General features: G+C 37.8%; 1 protein-coding gene across 3 annotated transcripts; it reads left to right on the forward strand.

Moving 5' to 3' along the window:
• The first annotated feature begins 2,787 nt into the window (after positions 1-2,787).
• Positions 2,788-22,733, forward strand: strn4 (striatin, calmodulin binding protein 4). Of its 3 annotated transcripts, none has more exons than XM_028464529.1 (18): positions 2,788-3,557; positions 13,532-13,635; positions 13,729-13,805; positions 13,893-13,971; positions 14,069-14,254; positions 14,933-15,110; positions 15,240-15,396; positions 15,962-16,057; positions 16,319-16,437; positions 16,513-16,688; positions 17,271-17,318; positions 17,883-18,004; positions 18,086-18,253; positions 18,339-18,479; positions 18,600-18,698; positions 18,794-18,880; positions 19,442-19,630; positions 20,499-22,733. In XM_028464529.1, the coding sequence occupies exons 1-17, from the start codon at positions 3,246-3,248 to the stop codon at positions 19,609-19,611; spliced, it is 2,319 nt and encodes a 772-aa protein (XP_028320330.1). In that variant the 5' UTR covers positions 2,788-3,245; the 3' UTR covers positions 19,612-19,630; positions 20,499-22,733. The 3 variants fall into 3 exon arrangements, with proteins under 3 accessions (XP_028320330.1, XP_028320332.1, XP_028320331.1); XM_028464531.1 differs by having other exon boundaries at positions 18,794-18,859; XM_028464530.1 differs by having other exon boundaries at positions 16,519-16,688.
• Positions 22,734-25,018: the final 2,285 nt, after the last annotated feature.

Consider the following 25,018-nt stretch of genomic DNA (forward strand, 5'->3'; position numbering starts at 1 on the left):
GTAAGCGTCAAATGCTCTCAGCAAACACAAGCACTTCCGGTGTGTGATATTCAAAATAAAAGAGACATCGTCGTCATTGTTAAAGCAAGACAAAAAATTATAATGGGCAATTCATTGGTTACCAAATGAGGTTATAAACCACAGATTAAAAACTCCTCGAAATTATTTCGACTTTAAGAACACCAGAAAAAAAGTTGGTCCAAAATTCAAACATTTATAGGGATGGGAAAAGGCACTTCCAGAAAAGTGTCTTTCATATGGAAGAAACCTGGAGACTGCACAGAAACTTACAATGGATGCAGAAAAATGGTGCTAAAAATGTGTTGTGTCCAAATTTGACAATTTCACAAAGACGTCTTACACAATCGTCTTAAATAATTTAGACAGTCAGCAATTTTAGTGTGCATATGTATATATTCAGTTTTTATTGTGCAATGTCCTTTCTTGCACAATTGTTTCCCTCTTTCTCTCTGTATTCTTCCATTTTTTTTTTTTATTGCGCTATTTATTTATCTGTTTAATTTTCGGCTGCTACTAAAACACTGCAAATTTTCCCTTTCTGGGACAAATAAAGGTTGTCTTATTTAACATATATCTCTGGTCTTTGGAGAGAGCAGACGTGTTTTCATTCGCTCCAATAACACGACCTTGGCTACAGCTGGCTACAGCTGAACAGCCTGAAAAATTGGGCCCAAGACTGAAAGAAAATGGTGAAAAAACCGCAGGGAGGCCCTTCAGAACCCAATTCGGGTTTGGAAGAGGTCAAGGAGATGATACGCGAGGGTCTACGAAACCTATCTGCCGAGATAAAGTCGTTGGAAAAGACGCTGGAAAACTCACTGGAAAACCTACAAAGCGAAGCAAAGGTACTGAAAGAAAAGAATGAAAGAAATGCTGAAGAGATAAAACTGTTGAACGCCAGGGTTGAAGAGTTGGAACAAAAGGAAAGAGAGAAAGATGTCATCATCACAGGCCTAAAGATAAAACCCAGGAGTTACGCGAGTGACGAAGAAACAAAATCGATTGAACAACAGGTCATTGACTACCTGGAGTTGAAGGACATTGTCCTGAACCCTGACAACATCAACTCCTGCCATCTCCTGCCAAAGAAAAATGATAACAGAGCTGTAAAAATAACCTTCACGAATAAGAAATTCAAAGGACAACTACTGAAGCAAGGAAGAAAGCTGAAGGAAACGAAGGTTTTTATTAATGAAAGCCTGACAAAAAAAAAATGCAAGCATCGCATGGAAGGCACGCCAAATAAAAAAAGGAGGAAAGATTCTAAAAACGTGGACAAGGAACTGCAGGATTTACATCACACCACTGGGAGAAGAGAACGGAAAACCAATCCTCATCAAAACGATGGAAGACTTGGGAAAATACGAAGGATCCACCTAAACAACAACATTACTGATGGTAATCGTGGATATGGACCCAGATCTATATAAACGCTGAAACAAAACTCAGACTGTGATTATTTTACGGAGACTGAATTAAATGTGGAAACCAAGAGTAAAAAAGGTCTGTCATTTATTCATTTCAATTACTAGGTGGTGGGGTGATTAAGGATTACATTAAATTTAAATTCAAAGTGTTTATTGTCATATGTGCAGTTACAAACACGTTTTCCTGTACAATGAAATTACTACCTTGCTTATGAACTAAGATATAATAATGTGTTTATACAAGTTAAATCTAACAGTGGAAAATACAACACTGCCAATAGAACTAACAACAGCTGGATTAACCTTGATGTAGAGACAAAACAAGCTGCAAACTTGTGTGTCCAAAAGAGACATTCCCGAGTGGTGACATTATGGATGAAAAGGGAAAAACCTTCCAAACACCTTCGAAAGAGGAACTATTCTTGAACTGGAGGAATGCTAACAACGTCTGGCAGGGAACAAGGCCAACACAAACAACGATAAAGAGGAGGAGGAATAAAAAAAAAAAAAAAAGACAACACTGACTACAGATGAGAATACACAAAAAAGGACTGTTCAGAACAACTCAAGAATGTTTGACCAGAGAGACATGTAAACCCATGTAAATTTGCGATGACATGTAAAAAAAACAAAAGTGAATGTAACCATGTCGGAAATAAACTGAATAATAAAAAAAAAGAAATAATAATAATAATCTTATCTTATCTTTTCTTATCTTATAACATCGAACAGGTCAGAAGAGCCAACCGAGTTAGACATTTGTTCAGACCAGCATTATTTAGAAATTATTTGCAGATTTTCACAAGTAACAATAAAAAAGGGTAACAGGTTATGGATCATAGCCTGATTTCACACAAAAAAAACCTATTGCTTTTTTTTTTTTTTTGACTGGCGTTTTACATCAGCAAATTTAACCCAGAATTTTCTTTGAAGCATGAAATATCGCATATTGCCATTTTGAGAGAGAGAGAGAGAGAGAGAGAGAGAAAAAAAGATGTGAATTTTATCCATATCGTCCAGCGGTAGTTATGTGCTTGTCTTAGAGTGAGTGTTTGAGCCAATCTGTTTCAGAATAAACATATTTTCTGTGCAATAACTTGATGACTGAGTGTGTGTCATTTACAAATTCACAAGATGCGAATAATCGCGTTTAATTACGGTCAGATTTGAAATTGAGTGTGAATACATTCAATTGATTTTCAGGTCTAAATATAAACAAAGGAAGTTAAATAACACCTGATTTGTGTTGACTTTACTTCGTTCAAACAGCCCTGCTCACAAAATGGCAGGAAGTTGCGAGCCTGAGCTCCGCCATAGGTGTGCGTTCACAAAGCGCGGCTCACTTTTTGCCACCGTCACTGGGATTTTCCAACTAACACCAGGAGGAAATTCCTCCGCCAGGAAAATCCAGGTTATATAAAATAAGAGGGTCATATGCAACGCTTATTATTATTCTGAGTAAACCCCATTAATTTATGTGTTCACATTCTGGTTTTCTTGATGTGGTTTAAGAAAAACCGTAAAAATGGGACATTGTTGAGCGAGCGGAGCCCGGTGTTAAGGACGTGAGTCTTGGAGGTGTTTTAAGATGGAGGAGCCACAGAGGAAGTGTAGCCTTGTAGCAGCTGAATAGTAATTCTGCTCCATGTCTAGGGAAAGGAAGAAAGAAGCCTCGCTCGTAGTGAAGTGCAGCTGACCTGCTTGGGGTGGACGCGGTGGGGCTGTTTGTTATTATTTTCCTTTTACATTCTGCGTGTTTCTGACTGCTTTAACCTGGCGAAAGTCTAACTGGGTAAAATGGAGGCGGACAGGTCCGTCGGAGGACCAAACCCCAACTCTGGGGGCGGCGGAGCGGGGAGAAACCCGAACGGGCCCAAAGCAGCACCGGGGCCCGCGACACCAGCGGCGAGCACCGGGGCGATGGCAGCGGCGGCGGCGGCGGCGGTGGTGGGTGCGGGACACGGCCTCGGACCGTTACAGCCCCGGGAGCAGCAGCAGGACGGGGACTCGGGAATGACGCTTCCTGGGATTCTGCACTTCATCCAGTTCGAGTGGGGACGCTTTCAGGCCGAGAAATACCGCTGGGAAGCAGAAAGAGACGAACTGAGGGTAAGAATTCATCATGAACACCGTGTGTGCAGCTTTAGAGCAGATCATCTAGTGCTGGAGCGTCTGTGTTGTGGCTTTGTTATTATTATACTCATTCCTTCTTGTCAATCTGCTCCAACATAACACAATGCTAACGGGCTAACGGGCATTCACGCAATGGATTTATCAAAACACCATATGTATCAGCTTATTCACATCAACTAACTATGGAACACCGTTTACCCCACTAAATAAAATAAATCACTACGGCAAGTCAAAATTACGAGTTAGTAAAATCATATTTATCAGGTAAAAAGAAATAGTTAAGAGTTAGTAAAATCGTAATTATGAGATACAAACCGAGCATTTGCAGCAGTCTACACACACTGACTGCTAACATTCTTAATTACACTTTGAATAATAATTAATTAAAACGCGTATTTTGTCTGTTTTTTTTTTGGTTAGTTAGTTCTCAGAATTCTACAGTACACAGTATAGAAAATAATAGAAGTATATCTTTATTGCAAAAATGATTTCTTCACATTTTTGTTTCTTTGCAAATATATATTCAAATAATTTTCTCATAATTATGACTTTCTTTCTCATAATTATGACTTGTCATAACATAGTTTATTTTTTATTTTTTTTTAATTAAATCACTACAGCAAGTCATAACAATGAGTTAGTGAAGTCATAATTTTGAGATACAAACTGAGCATTTGCAGCAGTCTACCCACACTGACTGCTAACATTCTTAGTTACACTTTGAATAATATTTAATGTAAATGCATATTTTGTCTTTTTTTATTTTATTTTTTTAGATAGTATAGAAAATAGTAGAAGTATATAAATCTTAATAAAGTCTTCAGTGCCAAAATGATTCTGTCACATTTTTGTTTTTTTGCAAATTCACATTAAAAACACTTTTCTCATAATATTGACTTTCTATCGCATTTCAATTCAACTATCGGATATTGGATTCAGAATTCCGGATTTTTCTATGTATTTCATTTTATTTTTCTCCCCAAAATTCATTTTTTATTTATTCTATTCAATTGTAGAATACTGTAGATATTATGTTGAAGGTTAAAATGTATGTAACCAATTGGTTATTAATAAATGAGTCAGTTTATCTCATACTTACTGTTGCTGACTATTGATCTCTGTTTGAGTAACATCACTTGATCAAGCCTTTTCTAACATTCCACACTATGAAACAAGTAATTATTTTTTTTTTTTATTAAAGAAGGGAAAAAAACGCTGCAATATTGGCATCAGATCGGAAATGAAAAAGTTGTATCGGGACATCCCTACTACTTATGATTTTCTTTCTCATAATTCTGACTTTACTAACTCATAACTATGACTTGCCATAACAGTGTTATATTTTTTTAGTGGTGGAAACGGACTTCCATAACGAATCCGTTAAATCACTGAAAATCTTTGTTTTCATCCACATTAACCGTCACAAACTAATTTTATCACACATTAGACCCAGACTCCGTAGACCACAAGATCTGATAGCAATAGGACCACAAAGACGAGCTGGTAAAAAGTGAAATTTCGACGGGATGCTTTCTGTCTTTTCAGTATTTATTCAAGTATGAAGAATAGAAACGTCAAAAGAATAGTCAAACAATGAAAACAAACCAGGAGCTTTCATGCCTTAGATCAAAAGATGCTGTGGTTGGGAAATGATATTGTGGGTTTCTAGTGAAGTTACTGCAATAACAAATATTTTGACACATGAAGTTAAAGTTTTAACGCAGGACTCGGTCGCTGACAGCATTATTTATTTATTTATTTTTAGTTTAATACTATTTGCCGTCTTGAAAAAGTAGATGATGGTTATTTTTTGGCTTTTATCATCTATCCTCTGTCAGCATCCTGTTTAATACTTCTGGAAAAAGAACAAGTGATTAGATTTTGTGAATGATCCGCATCAATCCATTGAATCTGGATTACTTGAAAAACAAAATAAAAAAATACCAACCTGTCATCATTGGCGAAATTTCAAAAATTCCTATTTCTGTTCATAATTGACTGACGTTGATACAATTTGACTCATAATTCACTTGCATTTGGTTCGTCTATCACCTCACCAAGTTTCATACAAATCTGGATGGAAACCACAATTCTGGATAAACTAGATAAACAGATTTTCCTCAATATCTTTGTAACGTTTAGGTGACAATGCAATACGGGGGATTGTTCTGGCATGGCGCAGGTCTGCACGCCACTCTCTGAATGCTTTCTAGCTGGATATGTGACACGAGAGCTTGTTCCAGCTTACTCAGGGCGTGAGGCTGTGTACGCCCCAGACAGTTTGCCAAACACAATTAGATTCTGTGTTAAAGTCAATTTAGAGACTCGCGTTAATCATATGAATTACACTGTTTGGAGAAGATGACAGTTGTTAGAGAAAACTAATGGATTCCACAAACATTGAAACTACATGGAACACCAGGATATGAATGATGGGAAGCGGTAATGCTGATAAAAAAACAAGGTCTACACTGAGATTATTGCTTTTTTGAGGTTTTGACAGATACTTGGTGATAGTTGAATTAAAAATGCACATTTTAATATAGAATTATACATTTAGGTTATTTTTACTTTAATAATATAATTAGATAGTAGCAACTAGGGCTGAACGATTAATTGCATTTGCGATATTATCGTGATATCTTAAAACGCGATTTTCCAATCACAAAGGCTGCATTTTTTTTTTTTTTGTTTTTTTTTCTCCTTCTTGTCCTGTCTTGTACTGTCCTGTTAGGTTCAGAGAGTGTTTAAGAAGTGCAGTACACATGAAACGTGAAGTTAGATATGTTGAAGAGGTAAAGCCACAGATTTGTTTGCTTTATTGTTGTAATCTGTGCTTTAAAATGTATATTTTATATTTATTTAAAGTTTAAATAAATCTGAAATTGTTCATTATGAAATACATTGATTTATTGCTTGTGTTCATTGAAAAATACAAGACAAGAGGCCCTTGAAAAAAATAATCGCATATTGAATCGCAATCGCAATATTGAGGAAAAAAATTGCAAATTAGATTTTTTCCAAAATCGTTCAGGCCTAGTAACATATGTATTTTACTTGTCTTTGTTTAAGGAGGTCAACCCCTTCTTATTGGGTTTATTTCTAAATCTAGTTTGTAGTGAAGAACATTATTTTTCATCTGTATGCCTTGAGCTTAACATACTCACTGGAAAAAAACAAACACATCGCTCTTTTTTTTTTCTTCTTCTATCTTTGCCCTCAACGCAAACCTATTTAGCTATAAATAGAAATAGGAACTTGATAAAATATGGATGAACAATAACAAAGCGGCTGCTTTTATAGCCACAGTGAAGGAGTGGGAATGGAAGGCACAAAGTCAGTACGCCAGATACGGAACGCTTTCTGCTGAACATTGTCTGGTTTTGTGGGATCAATTAGCATCGTGTCCTGTTGTGAGAGAAAAAGTGGCAGGCTGCAGAGTTGACCTAGCTTACATTTCCACACCCACAGGGCACAGGCCTCTGGCTTTTGTTGCAGAGCTCCCAGCATGCCAGTCAGTTTGCCCTCTGGCTAAATTCATGACTCTCACAGTTGTAATCTGCACAGCCAGCTATTATTATTTGCCATGTGGATAATTATTGGTTTATGGCTAACAATGATAAATGTGTGAACTGTTCTAAAGCAGTAAATGACAACTATCATCTTTCCAGTGTAGGACTATATTACGGATGTCGTTGTATTGTGACTGTGCCGGATGATATAGCACATGTGCTGTCTGTGTATGTGTTGTGAAACACCACCTGTGGTATTGCGTCTCCTTTGAGAGGCTTGGAATGTAGACTTTTATTACTCGGGGCAAGGTGGGGCATCCCATTCAAACACAAAACAAGATGTCTGTCATTTCTTTTTATTGGTTCTTTTCATACTTTCCTTCATTAGTTTTACCATTGTACTTGAAATGATTTCCTGCTACATTACCACCAAAACTAGTATTTCAAAGGTTCTCCCTCTTTTCTGTATCTCTTTACTGATGGATACAGCTGATGATTAAACCAAGATTTTATTGTATCTACATTTCCACTTAGGTGTAACACTGCTCTCCCTTTTTATATCCTCCCTTTAATAAGAGATTTCTTACCCTTCCTTAGGGAGGGCTGGTGATGGTCACAATTAACCAAATAACAAAACATGCATTGCTGTCTCATAATGATTGCACTTCTTGTAGTGTTGACCTTTGACAGCATGTGCAGACAAGAGGAAAGAAAGAAGAAAAAAAAAAGTAGCTTTTGACCTTATTTGGTGTCATTTTTTTCTTATTTAAAAAAAAATGTAATTTAATAGAAATGGCTCAACCTGGCAACAACAGTGCTGACAACACGCCCCCATTCAATTTTGTTAATGACAATTAGTGAAACATCTTATTTTATTTTTTGCATGTAAAACTGTAGAAAATTCACTTGCATACATTATCTAGCTTCCAATTTTCCATTTCAGTGTTTCCCCAATTGGCTTTCTCTAATTTGATGTCATTACATGTACACTAAACTTCCCCTATTCTTGCCAGAAATGCTTATTAGGGTTTCAGTTAATGGTTGTTGATGATTGTATTTTTGTCATGTCATTTTTAGAAGTGGGATTGGAACCAGCATGCTTGACTTTTGCCACCTTTTTGCACTAATTCACTTCCTGAAATATCTATATGACACAGGACAACACGTTAACTAACAACCACACATTTTAAGAGTAAAAATGTCATTAAAATGTGTAATATTCTTCTTTCACAGGTATATTCCGTGTCCAATAGCTAATGTATTTTCATTTCAGGAAGTGAGTTTGGTGATTTCCACTTGTTTTTTGCAATCGTTGGAAATCGAAGCCCCAACATATCGCACGTCCATTGTGTCCCAGAGTGCTGTTCTTTTCTTTTTCTCTTTGTTAATATATGACATTTGTCACTTTTGTGTGTGATATGTTCATTCAAAACCACTGCTTTGGCTCTACATGTCATACACACACTCACAGTTCATTACACTGTCCCAGATAAGTTAATTGCTCTGCTTGAATAATCATAGATTTTCTCAAAGGAACATGCGGATGAAAAGATGGTAGTTAGTTTCCCAGTGGTGAGGTAAAGCTGTCCTCTCCAAAGAATACAGTAGCAAGCACAATAAGGTCAAAGCTAAATGATCAGATTTCATATCCTACAAACAAAACAAAAAAAAACCTCATACAACATCAGTAACACTCAACAAAGTAAGCCTCCTGTTTTTGGGCTTACTTGTGTGTGTATATGAGTTAAAACGCTGGTTTTTGTTGTGTGTTTATTTGGGTGTGTGTACAGTACCTGGGCAGCTTTGTGTCTAACATATCCCAGAAGACAATGTGAGAGTTTGATGTTTTTGGCTCTCGTGAGCAACTGTCCTTTAAAAGACGGGCAGAAGCTTTAAATGAAAGCTTTAAAAAATAAAAATAAATACAAATAAAAATCTTCTGAGAGTCATACAGGGAGGCAGGGTGATGATTATCTGTGTTTGCAGACAGGGCGTAGCTTGTCTGTGTGTGAGTATGGGTAGTAACACGTGCTCAAGATATAATTTACATTGTTCGCATTAAAAACTGAGCTGTATTAAATCACAAGTGCATACTGGTTCTCATTATTATTATTATTATGATCTTTTGCAACTCTGGTCAAAGGATTTATTTAACTCATTGTTTATATGATTGTGGCATAGCTGTTGCTTAATGGTTGGCTTGAATGGGAGTTGGAAAAAATGAAATAAATCCGTGCGGTACTGGATCGATTAAAATCCTAATTGTTTTGATGTTTCTGAGGCATTTCAAATAATGAACAGTTGTTTTTCCACTCTTTAGAAAGTGTTTAATGTGGTCAGTGAAAGTGATGTTTTAGTACAGCATCTCAGACATTAAATGATTGATGATTCATTCACCTACAGATGACCTCATATTCATCTGCTCCTTGTGTCTGTTTATTTCAATCGATATGATACAGTCTCTTCTGGATGTGAGGGAGTGATTAATTTACCAGCTGAACAGAGTGCATCAGAGTTGGGGTCAATTACATTTTTCAGTTACTATTACAGTGACCAGCATTTTTTTCCAATTACAATTAAATTGCAATTATTTTTTATCCTCAAAGTCAATTACAATTATGTTCTCAATTACTAAATTTCAATAACAATTAATCACAATTACTGAGCTTGACATAAATAACCTAATAAAGTTAACCTTCCTCTTGTGTTAGCTTTCTGTTAGCATCTCTTATGATAAGTGGTCTTAAATCAGCTGTAAAATACAATTAAAACAAATATATATCATCTAATTTCTTTCTATCTATTGGTTATTTTTGTTAGGCTCCCTAATCATTGAAAAAATAGGTTTCAATATTTTTGCTATGGACATCTGAGCCTTTTTTGTGTCAGTATACGCCTCGATTTATATTTTTTTTTAAATGGTAAAATGTGTGAAAGCTTGATATGAAACATTTTATTAAATGTTAACTAGATGTGTAGAACTGCACGTTGAACTGTAGCATGATTCAATGTTGATTCATGATTCAGTTTTGCGGTAAATTACCATTTTTATAGATATTTCATGGCAATTACAATTACAAAGTCAATTATCTGAACTGAATTACAATTTCATTACAACTAGAACTGCCAGCAGTTATGAAAGGGGGCCAAGCCTTCCTGCACCACTCGGCCCCCAGATTTTGCAGATCCCATGGACCCCCTGTGAACGTGACCCCCTATGAATATGAACCAGAACTTGAACTTGTCTCCATGGAGACAATGGTGTAATCAACAGAGAAACCATACAGTGATGATGTCGTAAGAGCCAATACACTCCCAGCTAAATGTGTTGACCTTAGTTATAGCCCCCCCTGCTGGCGGACATATGTAAATTTTTGCGATCGAGGTAAGTGCAGGGGTCTGGACCAAACCCTCCAAATTGCATAACCCTCCCATGCACGGTTTAGCCTGCAGCACCACTTTTACCAATGGAAAAATAATCAGAACGATTACAATAGGGTTCCACAGCGCGTTGCACTGGGAACCGTGTATACTAGGTATACATGCGGCTCACAGGTCCGTGAGCTTGGCCCCCTAATTATAATTACGCCATATATGTAATTAAATGTTAATTATAAGATGACAATTATAATTGGCCCCAACCCTGGAGTGCATGACTGTGTGATGGACCTTATTCCTGTGCACTGTGTATCCTACTCTCCTTATGTTGGTCTTCATTGCGCTGTAATTATACAGATATACAGTACAGTGAGTTAAATTGATAGCTTCTGCTTGAGTGACAACAGTGTGGAAACTGAAATGTTTGAAGACATGTTACATAATATCTGTTATCGACAGCTGGGATGTTTTTGATCTTGGTCTGTTCTCCATCTGCGTTCAACTATTTATAGTGCTGAGTGTATAATGTACACGCAGCCTTCTGGAATCTAAAGCCTCCCACATAATGACACTGGCCAATCATCACAACAGCTGAACCGAGCTCATTATCTATTCAAATATGGTAACATTTACACTAGTCAGAGACATCAGATATGTTAGTCACAGGGATTTGGAATAAAAAGCATTTAACAACAGAAGTCCAAATGACTTGGATGTGTCCAACTGAATGGATGAACAAATGTTTGCTTTGGTGTCTGTGTAGAACTGCATAGCCATGACAAGTAAATGATAGAGCATTACATAACAGTTCATGCATGGCTAAGCAGTTTTTGTGTTTCACTTGTCTACTCAGGGCTAAGTATACACAGTTACTTGCTCTTCACATGAAAAAGACCAGACTTCTATGTTTGGGAGATTGGGATAATCCATTCCTCAGTGTTGATGATTTGCTTGGCACTGATGTTAAAAAAGACACTGCATTGATAAGGAGCATTAAGGTTTACCTGGGAGATTTCCATGCTCTCATTTACTACCTGAGTAATGCTGTTGTGTGTTGGTAAGATTGACTGCGAGAGCAGGAGCTCGTGTTTTGCACGATGAGATGGCATTTTCAATCTGTTCCAGTCCATCAGAGCTTGTGTTAGTGCGTGGGGGCAGACTCGTGAACTTACAGTAGAGAGCAGCATGTAGATGTGGAACAAGCTGTGTTAAAGCTTCTGCACCACTTGGTTTACAGAGAAGAGGAGAAATTATTGTGGTTACAATTAATAATACAACACAAATCATCCATTTGTAACCCATTAAACTTAGGTTTATGTTAACAAATCTCCAGCGGAACCAAGTTCAGAGGTGGCAGCCATCCGCTTCGACTGGTTGGGTTTAGTGGACAGAAGGAAGAACAGAAGAGGATAGAAGGATAGACCATCCAATTGTCCCAGAGTAGTTGAGCTGTGAACCAATGATCAGTCCATCAGAATATCTGAACCTAGATTACTATGGTCCCATAGAGGTATTGTGTGACTGCTTAGAAAAGCTAAACTGCTGGATGAGTGAAAACTTCTAACTCATGACAAGATGGAGGTGATAATCTTTGGTAAAGACTACTGTCAGTGAGTATCTTGAGTCTCCATTTTTAAAAGCTAAAGACCAAGTTCAAAATTTTGGTTTTCTGATTGACTCTTTTCTGATCTGACATTCAGCAGTCCGATCAAATTTATCACACAAACAGCGTTCTACCACCTAAAGAGAATTTACAGAGTGAAAGGTTTAATGACACAGAAAGATCAGGGGAAACTGGCCCATGCTTTAATCTCCAGCAGACTGAACTATTGTAATGGTCTTCTGACAGGAATCCCCCAAAAGAGCATCAAACAGCTACAGCTGGTTCAGAACGCTGCAGCTCGGGTTTTAACCAGAACAAAGAGGTCAGAGCACATTAGTCCAGTGTTAGTCTTTATACTGGCTCCCAGTCAGCCTCAGAATAGACTTTAAAGTTCTGCTGCTGGTGTATAAATCTGTGAATGGGTTTGGTCCAGAATACATCAGTGACATGTTAGTCAGGTATGAACCCAGCAGGTCTCTCGGATCTATGGACACAGGTCAGATAGTGGAGCCCAGAATTGCTGCTGCGTTTAGTTGTTATGCTGCAGAGAAGTGGAACAATCTGTAACAGACATTTTTACATTCAAGTTAAAGGCACTCTTTTTACTGCTTACTACTGAGAGGGAGATTTAAAAAAAAAAAAAAAAAAAAAAAAACATTGTATTGTTGATGTAATGATTTAATCATTGATTTCAAACTCTTTTTGAAAGTTTTCTCTTGCATTTTTAATCATGTATGTGTATGAAATGCGCTATATAAATAAATCTGCCTTGCCTGGCCATAATTATATAGAATACTTTATTGCTGTAAATTGCCGTATCACCCAATCATAATTTCTATTTTCACCCATCATCTTTGTAATTAAAAAAAAAAAAAATCTAATTGTGTAGAAAAATTGCTCTGTCATCTTTGCTCATGTTGGTAACCTACAATTTCCTGGTACTCCTTTTAAGTATGTATTTTTATTTTAAGAAAAAAAATATTTAACAAGAAGTCTTTCCAAGTAAAATCTTTTATTTGACAAATGGCAGAAAGAGGAAGTGAGCCTTTTTCCTACCAACAAAAATGAAACCGGTAGTTGAGGAAGTGAGGAGACAGGAAGCAAAAGAGAGGAAGCTCACAAAGAAAGGATGTGACTTGAAAGACTGCTTAAATATGGCAGATCTGTGTCTGGTTTGTCCTCATATGCAGATAATATGCTTAATTTTTTTTTGTTGAAGTAAAAAACAAAAACCCAGTCCTTATCGCATCTATCTACTTCTTCATTATGGTTTTCATTTGTCTCGTCTTGTACTTTGATGATAAACCTTTTCTTTATGTTCTCAGCCTGTACTTTCTATTGCTGACCTTGGCATGTACTCTCACTCTATCCATCATTGCTATACTCATTTATTCTAAAATCTACACAAATTTAAAAAGGACCTTTGTCTTAAAAGTCTCAAATCATCCATGTTTCAGGCACAAGTGGCTTTCCTACAGGGTGAGAGGAAAGGACAAGAGAATATGAAACAAGACCTGGTGAGACGGATCAAAATGTTGGAGTATGCACTAAAACAAGAGAGGTGAGGACAAAGCTCAGTTACATTATTTGATACTGAAGAGGTGCATTTGCCCTAAATGCTGCCCTCGTGTGGCTTTTTTGTTGGGTTGCACAGAGCGAAGCACCAGAAGCTGAAGACTGGAAGCGACCAGAGTCAGGGAGACAAAAAACCTGAGACAGAAGCAGACCATCGTATGTATTACACTGTTTTATCTTAGCTGCACCTTCAGGGTTAGTTCCTGCTTCAGCTCTGCTGTCACACCTGTCTGTTTTCTCTAGTTCCCAATGGACCAGCTGAGTCAGACGCTGAGCCAGCCAATCAGATGTCTTGGAAAGAGGGACGTCAACTACTACGCAAGTAAGACTTCTCTCTCACCAAACACTTTCTAACTATAAATGGTTCAGTCTAAACAAGTGAGCATGTTTTTTGTTGTTGTTGTTCTTCACAAATGTAGATATTTAGAAGAAGTCGGTTATACAGACGCCATCCTGGATATGCGGTCAAAAAGGGTGCGCTCTCTGCTCGGTCGGAGCAGCCCCGAGGCCAACGGGCCCCCACCCAGTGACAGCAGTCCAGAGCCTGAGCAACGGTCAGGTGGAGAATCACTGTTGGTCAGACAAATAGAAGAGCAGATAAAAAGGTGAGGAACAGTCACACTCCACAGAGGCCAGCGATGATGGAACCACACACTAAAAAATTTTCTGCACGAGACTAAAACATTTTTACATATGAAGCAAAAATTAAAAAAGAAATAACAATTCCTTTTTAATTAGTACTTTAGATAAAGAGAGTGTAATCTTTTCCTACTACTTGAAGTTCAGTTTTTCTTTTACCATCTATTCTAATTATAGTTGCTATCAAATAGTTTTTTTTGTTAGTAACAAACTTTTGTCAGTTGTTACTGCGTGTGTGGATTTGAGCGAAGCTGCGTTACGTTTGTCTCAAAAATAAATTCACACGCGGGCCGATCCAGAAACGCACTTTGCTCAATCCACAAGCACAATTGAAGATTTACACATGATAATTCATGACATTAAATACACACACATAAATGAGAAAACACATGTAAATTGTGAATATATTTGTGGATCTAAAAACACTTGTGAAAATCTAAAAAACACATGTGGAAATTTGAATGTATTTGTGGATCTTAAAAACACGTGAAAATCTGAAAAACACGTGAAAATTGTGGATCTGTTTGTGAATAATTTTGAGACAAATCTCTCCCTATAGTATTGAAGTGTAACAATGCTTTTTGTTTGTTCCTGTGTATACAATACTGAGCAGTGATGCTATAATCAGGGCATCTCTTTCACAGGAATGCAGGAAAAGAAAGCTCCAAAGAACGATTGGGGAGCTCGGTGCTTGATAAGATTCCTTTTCTACACGGTTGTGAGGATGATGACGAAGACGACAGTGATGAAGAAGATGACTTTCAGGGCATGGCAACGGACTGCATTGATGGTCCTCGTAAAAGCAAAAAGTCGCGTGTTAAGGTACTATGGTCCACATCCAGCTGTTTGAACTCAGTTACCAAATACAACCAAGTTACTTTTAGTTGCCAGTTTTATAGCTCAGCTTGTGACAGATTTCTGTGTTTTTTTGTTTGTTTTTTAATGTTCTAGATTGGTTCAGATCCGATGACCACAGATCTAGACCCTGAGGAGGAGGAGGATGAAGATGACTCGGAGGATGCCCTCAATGAATTTGATTTCCTTGGCTCAGGGGAGGATGGGGAGGGGGCGGGAGAGGCCCGGATCTCAGGGGATGGACGGGAATTAGGTACGCCGTTGCCATAGCAACATTATCAGCACCAGCATTTCCAGAATCACTGCCACCTGGTGTATCTGTCCTCCCTGACCCTTTACTCACCGTCTTATCCTTTTACTTCTCATTGTGTTTTTGCATCTCCTCTTGTCAATAAAACCTACCTTCTTTGCCAACCACCCTGTCTCTCTGTCCTGTTTCACGAGTTGTAGGTCTGTGACTTGTAAGCGTTGCGTAGCAGTCTACCAAGTGTGTAGATGTATTTTTTGTGCTGGACCATTTTAAATATTTACCATGCATGCAGCCTTTCTTGTGCTGTGTTCACGTTTCATTCTTTGCATTACATTAATTCTGTAAATTTGTGTCTTTGTTGGTTATTTCCTTGAAATAACTTTTATTTATTGTCTCTTGATTGTAAGCTGCTTTTCTGTTTAAAGAATGAGGTCCACATCTCTGTGTTTTTTTTTTTTTTTTTGGACTCCTGAATATCATTCATCTGTCCATCTGTTGGCCTCCACCACCTTCCTCCGCCTCTCTGCATGATGGATGTTTTGTGTTTCTCTCCTCTTGCTCGGTTCAGAAAACCGCAGGAACAAGTTACAAGGCATGATGTCGGACTTCCCTCCTAAACCCACCCCGTCCCCCTCTGTATCAGGACAGACTCGCTCAGGGGAAGGTAAGGCTTCCCAAACGAATGCCCCTACCTCTAAAATATAAGGCTGCCTCCGGAGAATTGTTGTTCCTTTACTCTTCCTGCAATGTTTCATCTTGGTAGCTTAGTTGTTTTTACAATCATATTTCCTCTCAATACATAATGGTGTAGTATGCATCCACCAACCACAATCACAATATTTCAATGTTATTGAACCTCAGAGTCAGGAGGACAACTCTCAAGAGGCAGCCATAACGCCCCTGCTTTTCCACCTTCAACCTGCAGGTGGAGCCCTGGGGTTCTCCTCTGATGTTTTCATAATGGATGCAGTTGGAGGAGGAGACATGAACCTTGGCGAGCTGGCCGACCTCACCGTTGCCAATGACAATGACCTCTCCATGGATGTAACTACATTGTTTGCTTCAATCGTTTGCACTTGGATTGATTGATTGTATGTTATGTTATGTCATGTGTGTCAGATGCAGGACAGCAGAGAAGAGTATAAGAAGACGTGGAACCCTCGTTTTACTCTACGCAGCCACTTTGACGCCATCAGAGCTTTGACCTTCCACCCCAGCCAAGCAGTGCTCCTCACAGCCTCGGAGGATGGGACCCTCAAACTATGGAACCTCAACAAGGCCATGCACTCTAAAAAGTGAGAATCTTCTTAAAGAGTAACTAAAGCCCCACCCAAAAGTGTTTGGGTATGAAGTAGTGTTGATTGCTTCGCCAAATCTTGACTTTATAGTCAAACTATTTCAGTTTGGCGTATTTGGTTGTAAAATAATGAAAGTGACTGTCCTCTATGGGTTGAAACTCGCCTAAAATCAATTTTTGCTATTGTTTGAGAATAGTGGTTTGGGATGTTTTGGTTGCTTCTTTTGTCACAAGTTAACACTGTTGGCCCCACCCCTCCTATAAAAAAAAAAAGCAACTGTCGACTCTAGGTTGGATTGAGAGAATTGTATAGTGAGTATTGAGTAGGTCGTTAGCATAGCATAGATTGTTGTTTGTAGATTTTATAGTACAGACTGGGTGTGTCTTAACTGCTCCAGTAACCCCGCCCATAATCAAGGCATTTTTTTCTACTTTCCCCTCGAGTGGCATGTCAGCTAAAACCTTAAGGCTTAGTTACTCTTTAAAGGGAAAGGTGACCAATGTTTTCCTGTGCAGCACTTACGTATTCAAGTAGCCAGATATTCATTAATTAACACACTTCATACATGTTCCTCTGCAGGAATGCAGCCTTGGATGTGGAGCCCATCTACACGTTTCGAGCACACAGGTTAGTTCATGTGTGGTAAATACATTTTGACATCTAAACTACTGGTGTAGCCTGGCAGATGTGTAGCAATATTAGGCTAAGATGTTCACTTCATGAAAGCATAACAATTTGTACATGGGTGTTTTTGCTGGATCATGGGGGTTTATGCTGAATCATGTTTCTACGTCTAACAAAACCAAAGTTTTGGGAAGATAGAAATTCCCAAAATTTGGATGGCGGCCATCTTGGATCTTGCTCTGAGCACAAGATATACAGGTATTATTGAGTTCCTTGACCCTGAAAACCTATAATTCGTCACTGAGATCATGCTTCTATGTCAAATAGAACCAAAGTTATGACAAAATATCGAAATTGGCTATATGGATGGTGGCCATCTTGGATTTCTTGATTTTAAGTGGGAACTGTTGGTTTGCCAGCGTAGATCCCATTAAAAATGGATTCAGCATTTCACAAAATCCCATGTATAAAATGTCATGCTTTCTTCCAGAAGTGAACATCTTTTTGACATATCTGCCAGGCTGGTGAGAATCAAGTTGTAATTGTGATGTTTTTTGTTTTTTTCAGCGGTGCTGTTTTGTCACTGACCATGAATGAGGATGGAGAATCCTGCTACAGTGGTGGTCTGGACGGGACAGTGAGGTGCTGGAAGATGCCAGACCTCAACGTTGATCCCTACGATAACTACGGTGAGTTAACTGTAGTGGCTCTGGTGCGACTGTCAACAGTGAAATGTGTGGTTTGTTTATTTTCAAATGTCTACTATCCAGACCCGGGCATTGAGAGCAGTGTGCTAGCTGGTCATGAGGACAGCGTTTGGGGTCTGACTTACTCATCAGTTCATCACCGCCTCGCCTCCTGTTCAGCTGACGGCACCATTCGGATTTGGGACCCTCAGAGTTCATCTCCCTGCATGTCTGTCTTCAATAAGGAGAGAGGTGAGAGTCCTTGTTAACTGGATGTGATTTGACATTTCTGTGATGTGCTTTTCTCTCATTGGCTGTCTCTTCTGCCATTTCCCAGAGCATGGAACACCTACCTCGGTGGCCTTTGTTCCCACTGACTCTAACCAGATCGTGGTTTCATTTGACATTGGGGAGACTCTACTTTATGACCTCAACACAGAGCAGAGTGTCACTGCATTAGAGACACAGACCAAAGATGGTATGAATACTTTTTATCAGTTAGATTTTCAGTCATGTTCAGCTTGGGAAAGATTATATTCATTTAATGAATAATTCAATGCTGCACTTGTGAATGTACATTGTTTGCCTTTCCTTGCAGGCAGTGAACTGATCAACCGTGTCGTCAGTCACCCATCTGAGCCTGTTTCCATCACTGCACATGAAAACCGCACCATCCGTTTCCTCGACAACAAGACGGGTATCTGCAAGCTGTGGTTTTAATAGACTTTCTAGGATGTCATGTGGTGTGTCGCTGCATCTAAATGAGCTTTTTTTTGTTCTGTGTTTGTACAGGAAAAGTTGTCCACTCAATGGTGGCTCACCTGGATGCAGTCACCTGTCTCACCACAGACCCCAAAGGCACTTACCTCGTCTCTGGCAGTTCGTATCACATACTTCTATCTTTCAAAAATGTTCCATACACAAATGCTTTCAGTAGAGTACCAAACGTGGACAAAAGAAAAGCTTTTACTTTAGCACTTTTTAGTATTATCTGTCATTGGCATGGATAAGGTGTCATGGAGGCTGTCATTAAGTGTCGTTTGCTAAATTACGACACCTTTGGAGCTATGTTGGCATTTTTTTGGTTAGATGGAGGGATCTAGTGGGATTCGGTTAGGGTTAGGGTAACGAACGACACCTACTGACAGCCTTCACAACACATTATTCATGCTAATGACGAGTGTCATGTCATAATAATGACAGCATAATGTCAGCCTTATGTATAAAACTTCAAGTAAAGTGTTACCATATTTTTTATATAATATTTTTAAATAAAACCTATACATAAAAACCTGAGCTTCTGTTTGCTTAGAAAACGAAACAGTGCAAATGTGTTAAAGTTAAATCAGCTCATCTAAGGAAAATTGCTAACCGACAGGTAATGTGTGACCTTCTTCATAACAATGTTATCTGACTGTCTGCTGTACTTACTATTTATAGGCCATGATTGCTCAGTGCGCCTATGGATGCTGGACAACAGGACGTGCGTGCAGGAGATCACCGCCCACAGGAAAAAGCACGACGAGGCCATTCATGATGTGGCCTTCCACTCTTCACAGCCCTTCATTGCCAGCGCCGGTGCAGATGCACTCGCTAAGATCTTTGTCTGAAAGTGCTGCTGTTTTTATGGTGAGACTGGAGGTGCAAAGTTTCATGTATTATAATGTGTACAAAATATATCATATATAACAGTAAAACAACATGGGTACTAATTTCAATCAGGGTCACGTCTTATCAAAATAGAGGTTTGGTGTACTGGAGTTCAGTTTTTTATGTTAAATTTTATAACAAAACATCACCAATGATGTGAGCATATTATTGTAAAGCATCAGTTAATAATGAAAATGCAAATTTTGGGGGGAAAAGGAGCATTTTTTGCAAATTGTGTTCACATTATAAACCTGTCTGCTGGCATGTTAAGTCATTCAAAATTAATATGTTAAGGTTTCATTTATTCAGACAACTTTTTTTCAGGAAATTTGATCTCCTGACGTGTTTCTACTGCCAACTGTCAGTCTTTCTCAGAGGCATCTAGTGATTGCTTTGCTGTATCCCTACGAGTTCTTTCATTAGGAAAATATCAAAGCATCTACTGATTGTTTTCATGTGTCCTTATGAGTTTTTCCTGGGCGTGGCCAAGAACTCAGATGCCTCTGAGGAAGACTGACAGTTGGCAGTCAAAACACGTTAGATCAAATTCCTTGAAAAAAAAAATTAATAAATTAAAACACAACATATTATTTGACAAAATAACAGCTGGAATTTTCATTCCCAATTATTTAGCATGTCCACAGTCATAGTGGTGTATGTGCAATATTAGAAATACATGTTTTATAAAGTTCAAACACTAACAAGCATTTTGTCTAGAAAATAGTCAAAACATAAAACAATGTACAATCAAATTTTTGAATAGATGGATCTATAATCTTTAAGGTTTCAGTGTTGGTTGCCTCGTGCATTGGTCTAACTGTGTTTTTCCTCCTCTATTTCTTTTTAGAGTCCTACAACCAGCCAAACGAGACTAAAGACTTCAGTGAACTAATTTCACCTTCTCTCTCTCTCTCTGACACACACTCTCACACATGCCTGCCTACAAGCGCACAAACACTTGTCCTGCGCTCCCACGGGCTGGATCATGGCCACAGGACATCACCGTACATCTCGCTCCTCCATTCCTCACCATCTTCTGCTGCCTCAATGACTTCTTGTAATACTAATAATCACACCTTTTAGTGCTTTTTATATCTTTAAAAGTCCCGGCTGCTCTGTTTAATTACCCATGTTCGGAGTAACACTTTTGTACACTACACAATTCTGTTGTGCTTTTTGGAAAAATGATCAGCCGGCTGTGGATCACGTGGATGTATGTGTGCGAGTGTGCTTGTTTTTTTGTTTTTGTTTGCTCGCGTGCTTTGACTGCTCACATCAGATAACCAACAAGGAAACAATCTCGGCAGTCGACGCACAAAAACAACTGCATGTTTAATTTGAGATCCTTTTTTAAATAAATACGTTAGTTGAATATTTTGATAGAAAACCTTCCCAAATCTTTGCTTTTGGAAGTCGGTGAGTTACATTCTAAACATTTGAGCAAGATTGAGGGCTGAGTAGTATCATTGGAGAGAAGTGAGAGAGCAACATGAGGAGAACCTTCACTGTTTCAAACCAGTGTTAAAAGTACCTATAATTTTAACTCTGTCACAGAATTTCTTAAACCACATTTCCCCTCATATAGCAGTAAACTGGAATAGTGTGAGGGTAATGTGAATGCAACAAAAGTCAAATATGTGATTTTGGAGTTTCTTACAGGACAAAACCAAACATTTTTGAGCACTATTTCGTTCACGGTGCTATTGGTAGCCTTGATGGTTTAGAGTTGGAGTCAGGAACTGGTTTTGTGTGTTTGTTGTGTGAGAGAGACTTTGAGATTGAACTACAGATGTGCACGGAGTACGTCGTCATTTTAAATGATGAGGTCCTTTCATGAACAGAATCATTGGTGTTGAGATTAATCATGTCAATGTGGGCTGAGCAGAGGTGATTAGTTGTATCACTGCTACGAGACAAAACAGTGTTTTCCTCAAGAGAGAGAGATCAATGGTATAAACTTCCCTTGGTGCTGGTATGTACGGTAGTTATTTATCTAAGCTACATTTTACCCTTTAGTATATAGCAGTCATCACTGGTGCACGAGGCCCTGTTCTCATTGCCATCACTATCTAACCCATCTCTCCTTAAAATTGTAAGATTTATCAGCTGTAAAGGTAAGATGGATCCTCTTCTTGCATGATGTGCACCACGTGTACAGTTAACAGAACATGAAAATGGTCTAAAAAAAAAAAAAAAAACTTAAAAAAAAGCTTTGCAAGGAAACCTTTAAGAGTCTCATTCCATTTCAGCTTTTAAAACATTATCTTTTAAGATTTTTGGCTTTTAGGCATCAGTGACGGTTTTAGTGCAATCAGTCAATCATATGCATTTAATCAAATGTGGACAAGACACAGAAATAGGAAACATTGCTTTGTGATTCCTTTCTGCATCAGTATGCTGGGTGCATTTAACCTGACTGAAACTCATTCCGAATATGACTTTTGTTTTGGAACAATAAGTGTGTCGAGATATTTAAGGAAAACAGGGTCACACAGTGAAGCAGTGAAGTGTTGTCTATTAAGGCTGTAGATAAGGCAAATCACTGGGAACAATAAAACATGTTGCAGTTTTTTTTCAAAATGGGTTTGTGTACTCTTGTGGAAGGAGTTGCTAGATGTCAAAATGACCAGATGCAACCAGTGTGTTACACTTCTACAGAATGCCATGTTTCACTTCATCTATAAACTAAATGAGGACACAGGGTGCAGAAACCATGTTTTTCAGGCATAATTTTTCCCTAAAAAAAAATCAAAAAGTATTTTTAAAAAACATGAGACCTGCTGTAGGGTGGCCATTACTTTTTCCATTTAGCGTCTGTTTTCTTTCTGAGTATAATGACAAATCACTAAGACACACCGAAGAAGTTCCAACAGGTTGTAAATGATGACTAGAGTTGGCATTAGGTGCTGTGTTTTTTGTTTTTTTTTTTGGTTTGAATTATTGCATTGCCTCTGAATATTGAGATGTAAGAAAACTGAACTATCATTCAACATAAATAGGACTTGCTTGTGATTGACAATGGCAGTGTAAAACTTGTTTCAAAAAACAAAAAGGAAAAAACTATTAAAATAAAAAAAAAAAACGATTGAAAACCAAAACAAGTGACAAAATAAGTTTTGAGTCCGAGGCCAAGGTAAAGGATCCTCATTTCTTTGTGTTATTCTTTATTAGCAATTTATCACTGTGTGATATTTTGTACAACATATTAAGCTGTATTCAAATGATTTCCTCTATTTACAAGGGACAGAAGACCTGCTTTTTTTTTTTCTTTTTTTTTTTTAAACAAACAAAAAAAGCTTTTGTTTTATTATACACTTTTTGAACTACATTCTAGCTTGTATCAAATGACTCTTTGTTTACAGGTTCCATGCTGTATGTGATGAAAAAAGTAAGGAAAATGAACATTTTGTACAGTGAAATAAGTTGTGTGGATTTTTCTTCTTTCTTTTCATTGAAAACCTCATGATCGCATAGATTTGTTGCTATGCAATAAAGAAAACATACATTTAAAAATCTTATTGGATTTAAGACAAGTTGCTGTATAACAATATTCTACACACTTTATACATGTCGTCTTCTCATAGGACATGCATAAATACATTAGACACCATAAAACATGAATTAGTGCAAAAACATTGATTACCTCTGTGATAAAATAAAAAAAAAAATCACTGCGTTTAATCGCAGGTGAAAAACACCTGAACTATTATCAGTCTGTAGTTGTTTGGCCCTTAGAAGGATGTTCAAATACTGGCCAATGAACCAAATAATCGACAATATTTAATACATCCCCCCCTTCAAACATGCTTCACATCAATGATGTTGAACACATTTTCCACAATCATACTAACAGAAGATGCACTGCAAAGAGAATCGAGCTTTTCAAGATTCAGCTCTAGCACTTTATTAGCAGACAAATTGTTTCTGTTTGTGCAGGTTGCAATTCAACTGCAGTTTGAACAGGATTCCTTCCATTCAAAAGCTCTTCAGATACAGACAAGTTTATTGATGACTCGAGGGCAACTCAGTTTACAGTCATACCCTGACTTTCCCACTCAGATGACAAGACAAATGCAACATTCATGGCAGTGATAGACAATTAACGTCACCTGTCAGTACCACAGATCAGCAGGATCAAATACAATGGACCCATGTGGAAGATACAATAAAAGCAAATATATAGCAATACAATCTATTTAAACATATGCTTTTTTTTATGTAAAGGTGGGCACATTTTGATGTGATAGATGGTTCATACGTATTACAGAGTAGATACACACCCTTTACTATTTTATTTTCTATTACTCTAGCACTCTGTCAAATATACATATTACATTTTATATATATAATAAACATTTATTACAATGTAGAGTTGTAGACCTATGCTGAAAAAGTAATATTTTGAAAATAATTTGCTAATAAATTAATGTAGTAGGCAAGAGTTCCTTTCATCGCTAAACTAAAGGGACTAAAATTAAACAACGCATTTATAGAAAGGTGAATATATTTGGAGAATGATGAGATAAACATAGTCTGAATGTTTTTAGGTAGTTTTGGGGTGATGATAATTATTTATTACCATAAAATGAAAATTATATTTCAGCTACAGTATGAAATGGTTCGGTTTGGACTAAAGTTAAGGTTAGGACTATTTCAGAATGACAGAATGGTTCGGAGCAATTTAGTGGCTGTGACGAAAAAGGAACATTTTTTCCGAGAATCAGTTTGAATATAAAACGGATAGAAAATATTGTGATTTAATGTGTTTTAACAACGTATTACTTCCATTACTTTTGAACTGGTGTGGACAGGTGTGGCAGATTAGCACGTGAGTGCTAACACATTTAAAACAATACATCTGGGTTTTAACTAATGTATTTGTGACGTCCACAACCAATGAACAAATAATAAAAAATGGTGATTAAAAAAAATAAAATAAAAAAACAGTTACCCCCTATTTTTATATTATTTTCACAAAGCATTATTTTACAGAGCCGAACTAACTAATCTGACTGAGTATAGCGTGAATTTACTCAACCACACCAGTAGATGGCGCACTAAGGCTTGTGTGGGTCAGGGTTGTAACCCCCCACTTAATAAACTCCTATTAACTTTCCATTATTTTTAAAATTCAACCTTTTATTGAAAACTGCTGTCCATTAGGCATGATGGAAACTCTGAGGGGCATCGACCTGTCTCCTCTGGATGTAGGCAGAGATAGAGAGATAGAAAAGGAGGGAAGTTAGAGGAAGTAGGTGTTACCCATTGACTCAGTGGGTGGGACTTTCTTAGAATCTATTGGCTTCTGGATGTGTCAATCATTTAACTTCCTCACAGATGAGAAAACAGGAGGGAGGTACCCTCACA

This window comes from Gouania willdenowi, chromosome 13, assembly GCF_900634775.1.
Source record: "Gouania willdenowi chromosome 13, fGouWil2.1, whole genome shotgun sequence".
In the NCBI taxonomy this organism is placed as follows: Eukaryota; Metazoa; Chordata; class Actinopteri; order Blenniiformes; family Gobiesocidae; genus Gouania; species Gouania willdenowi.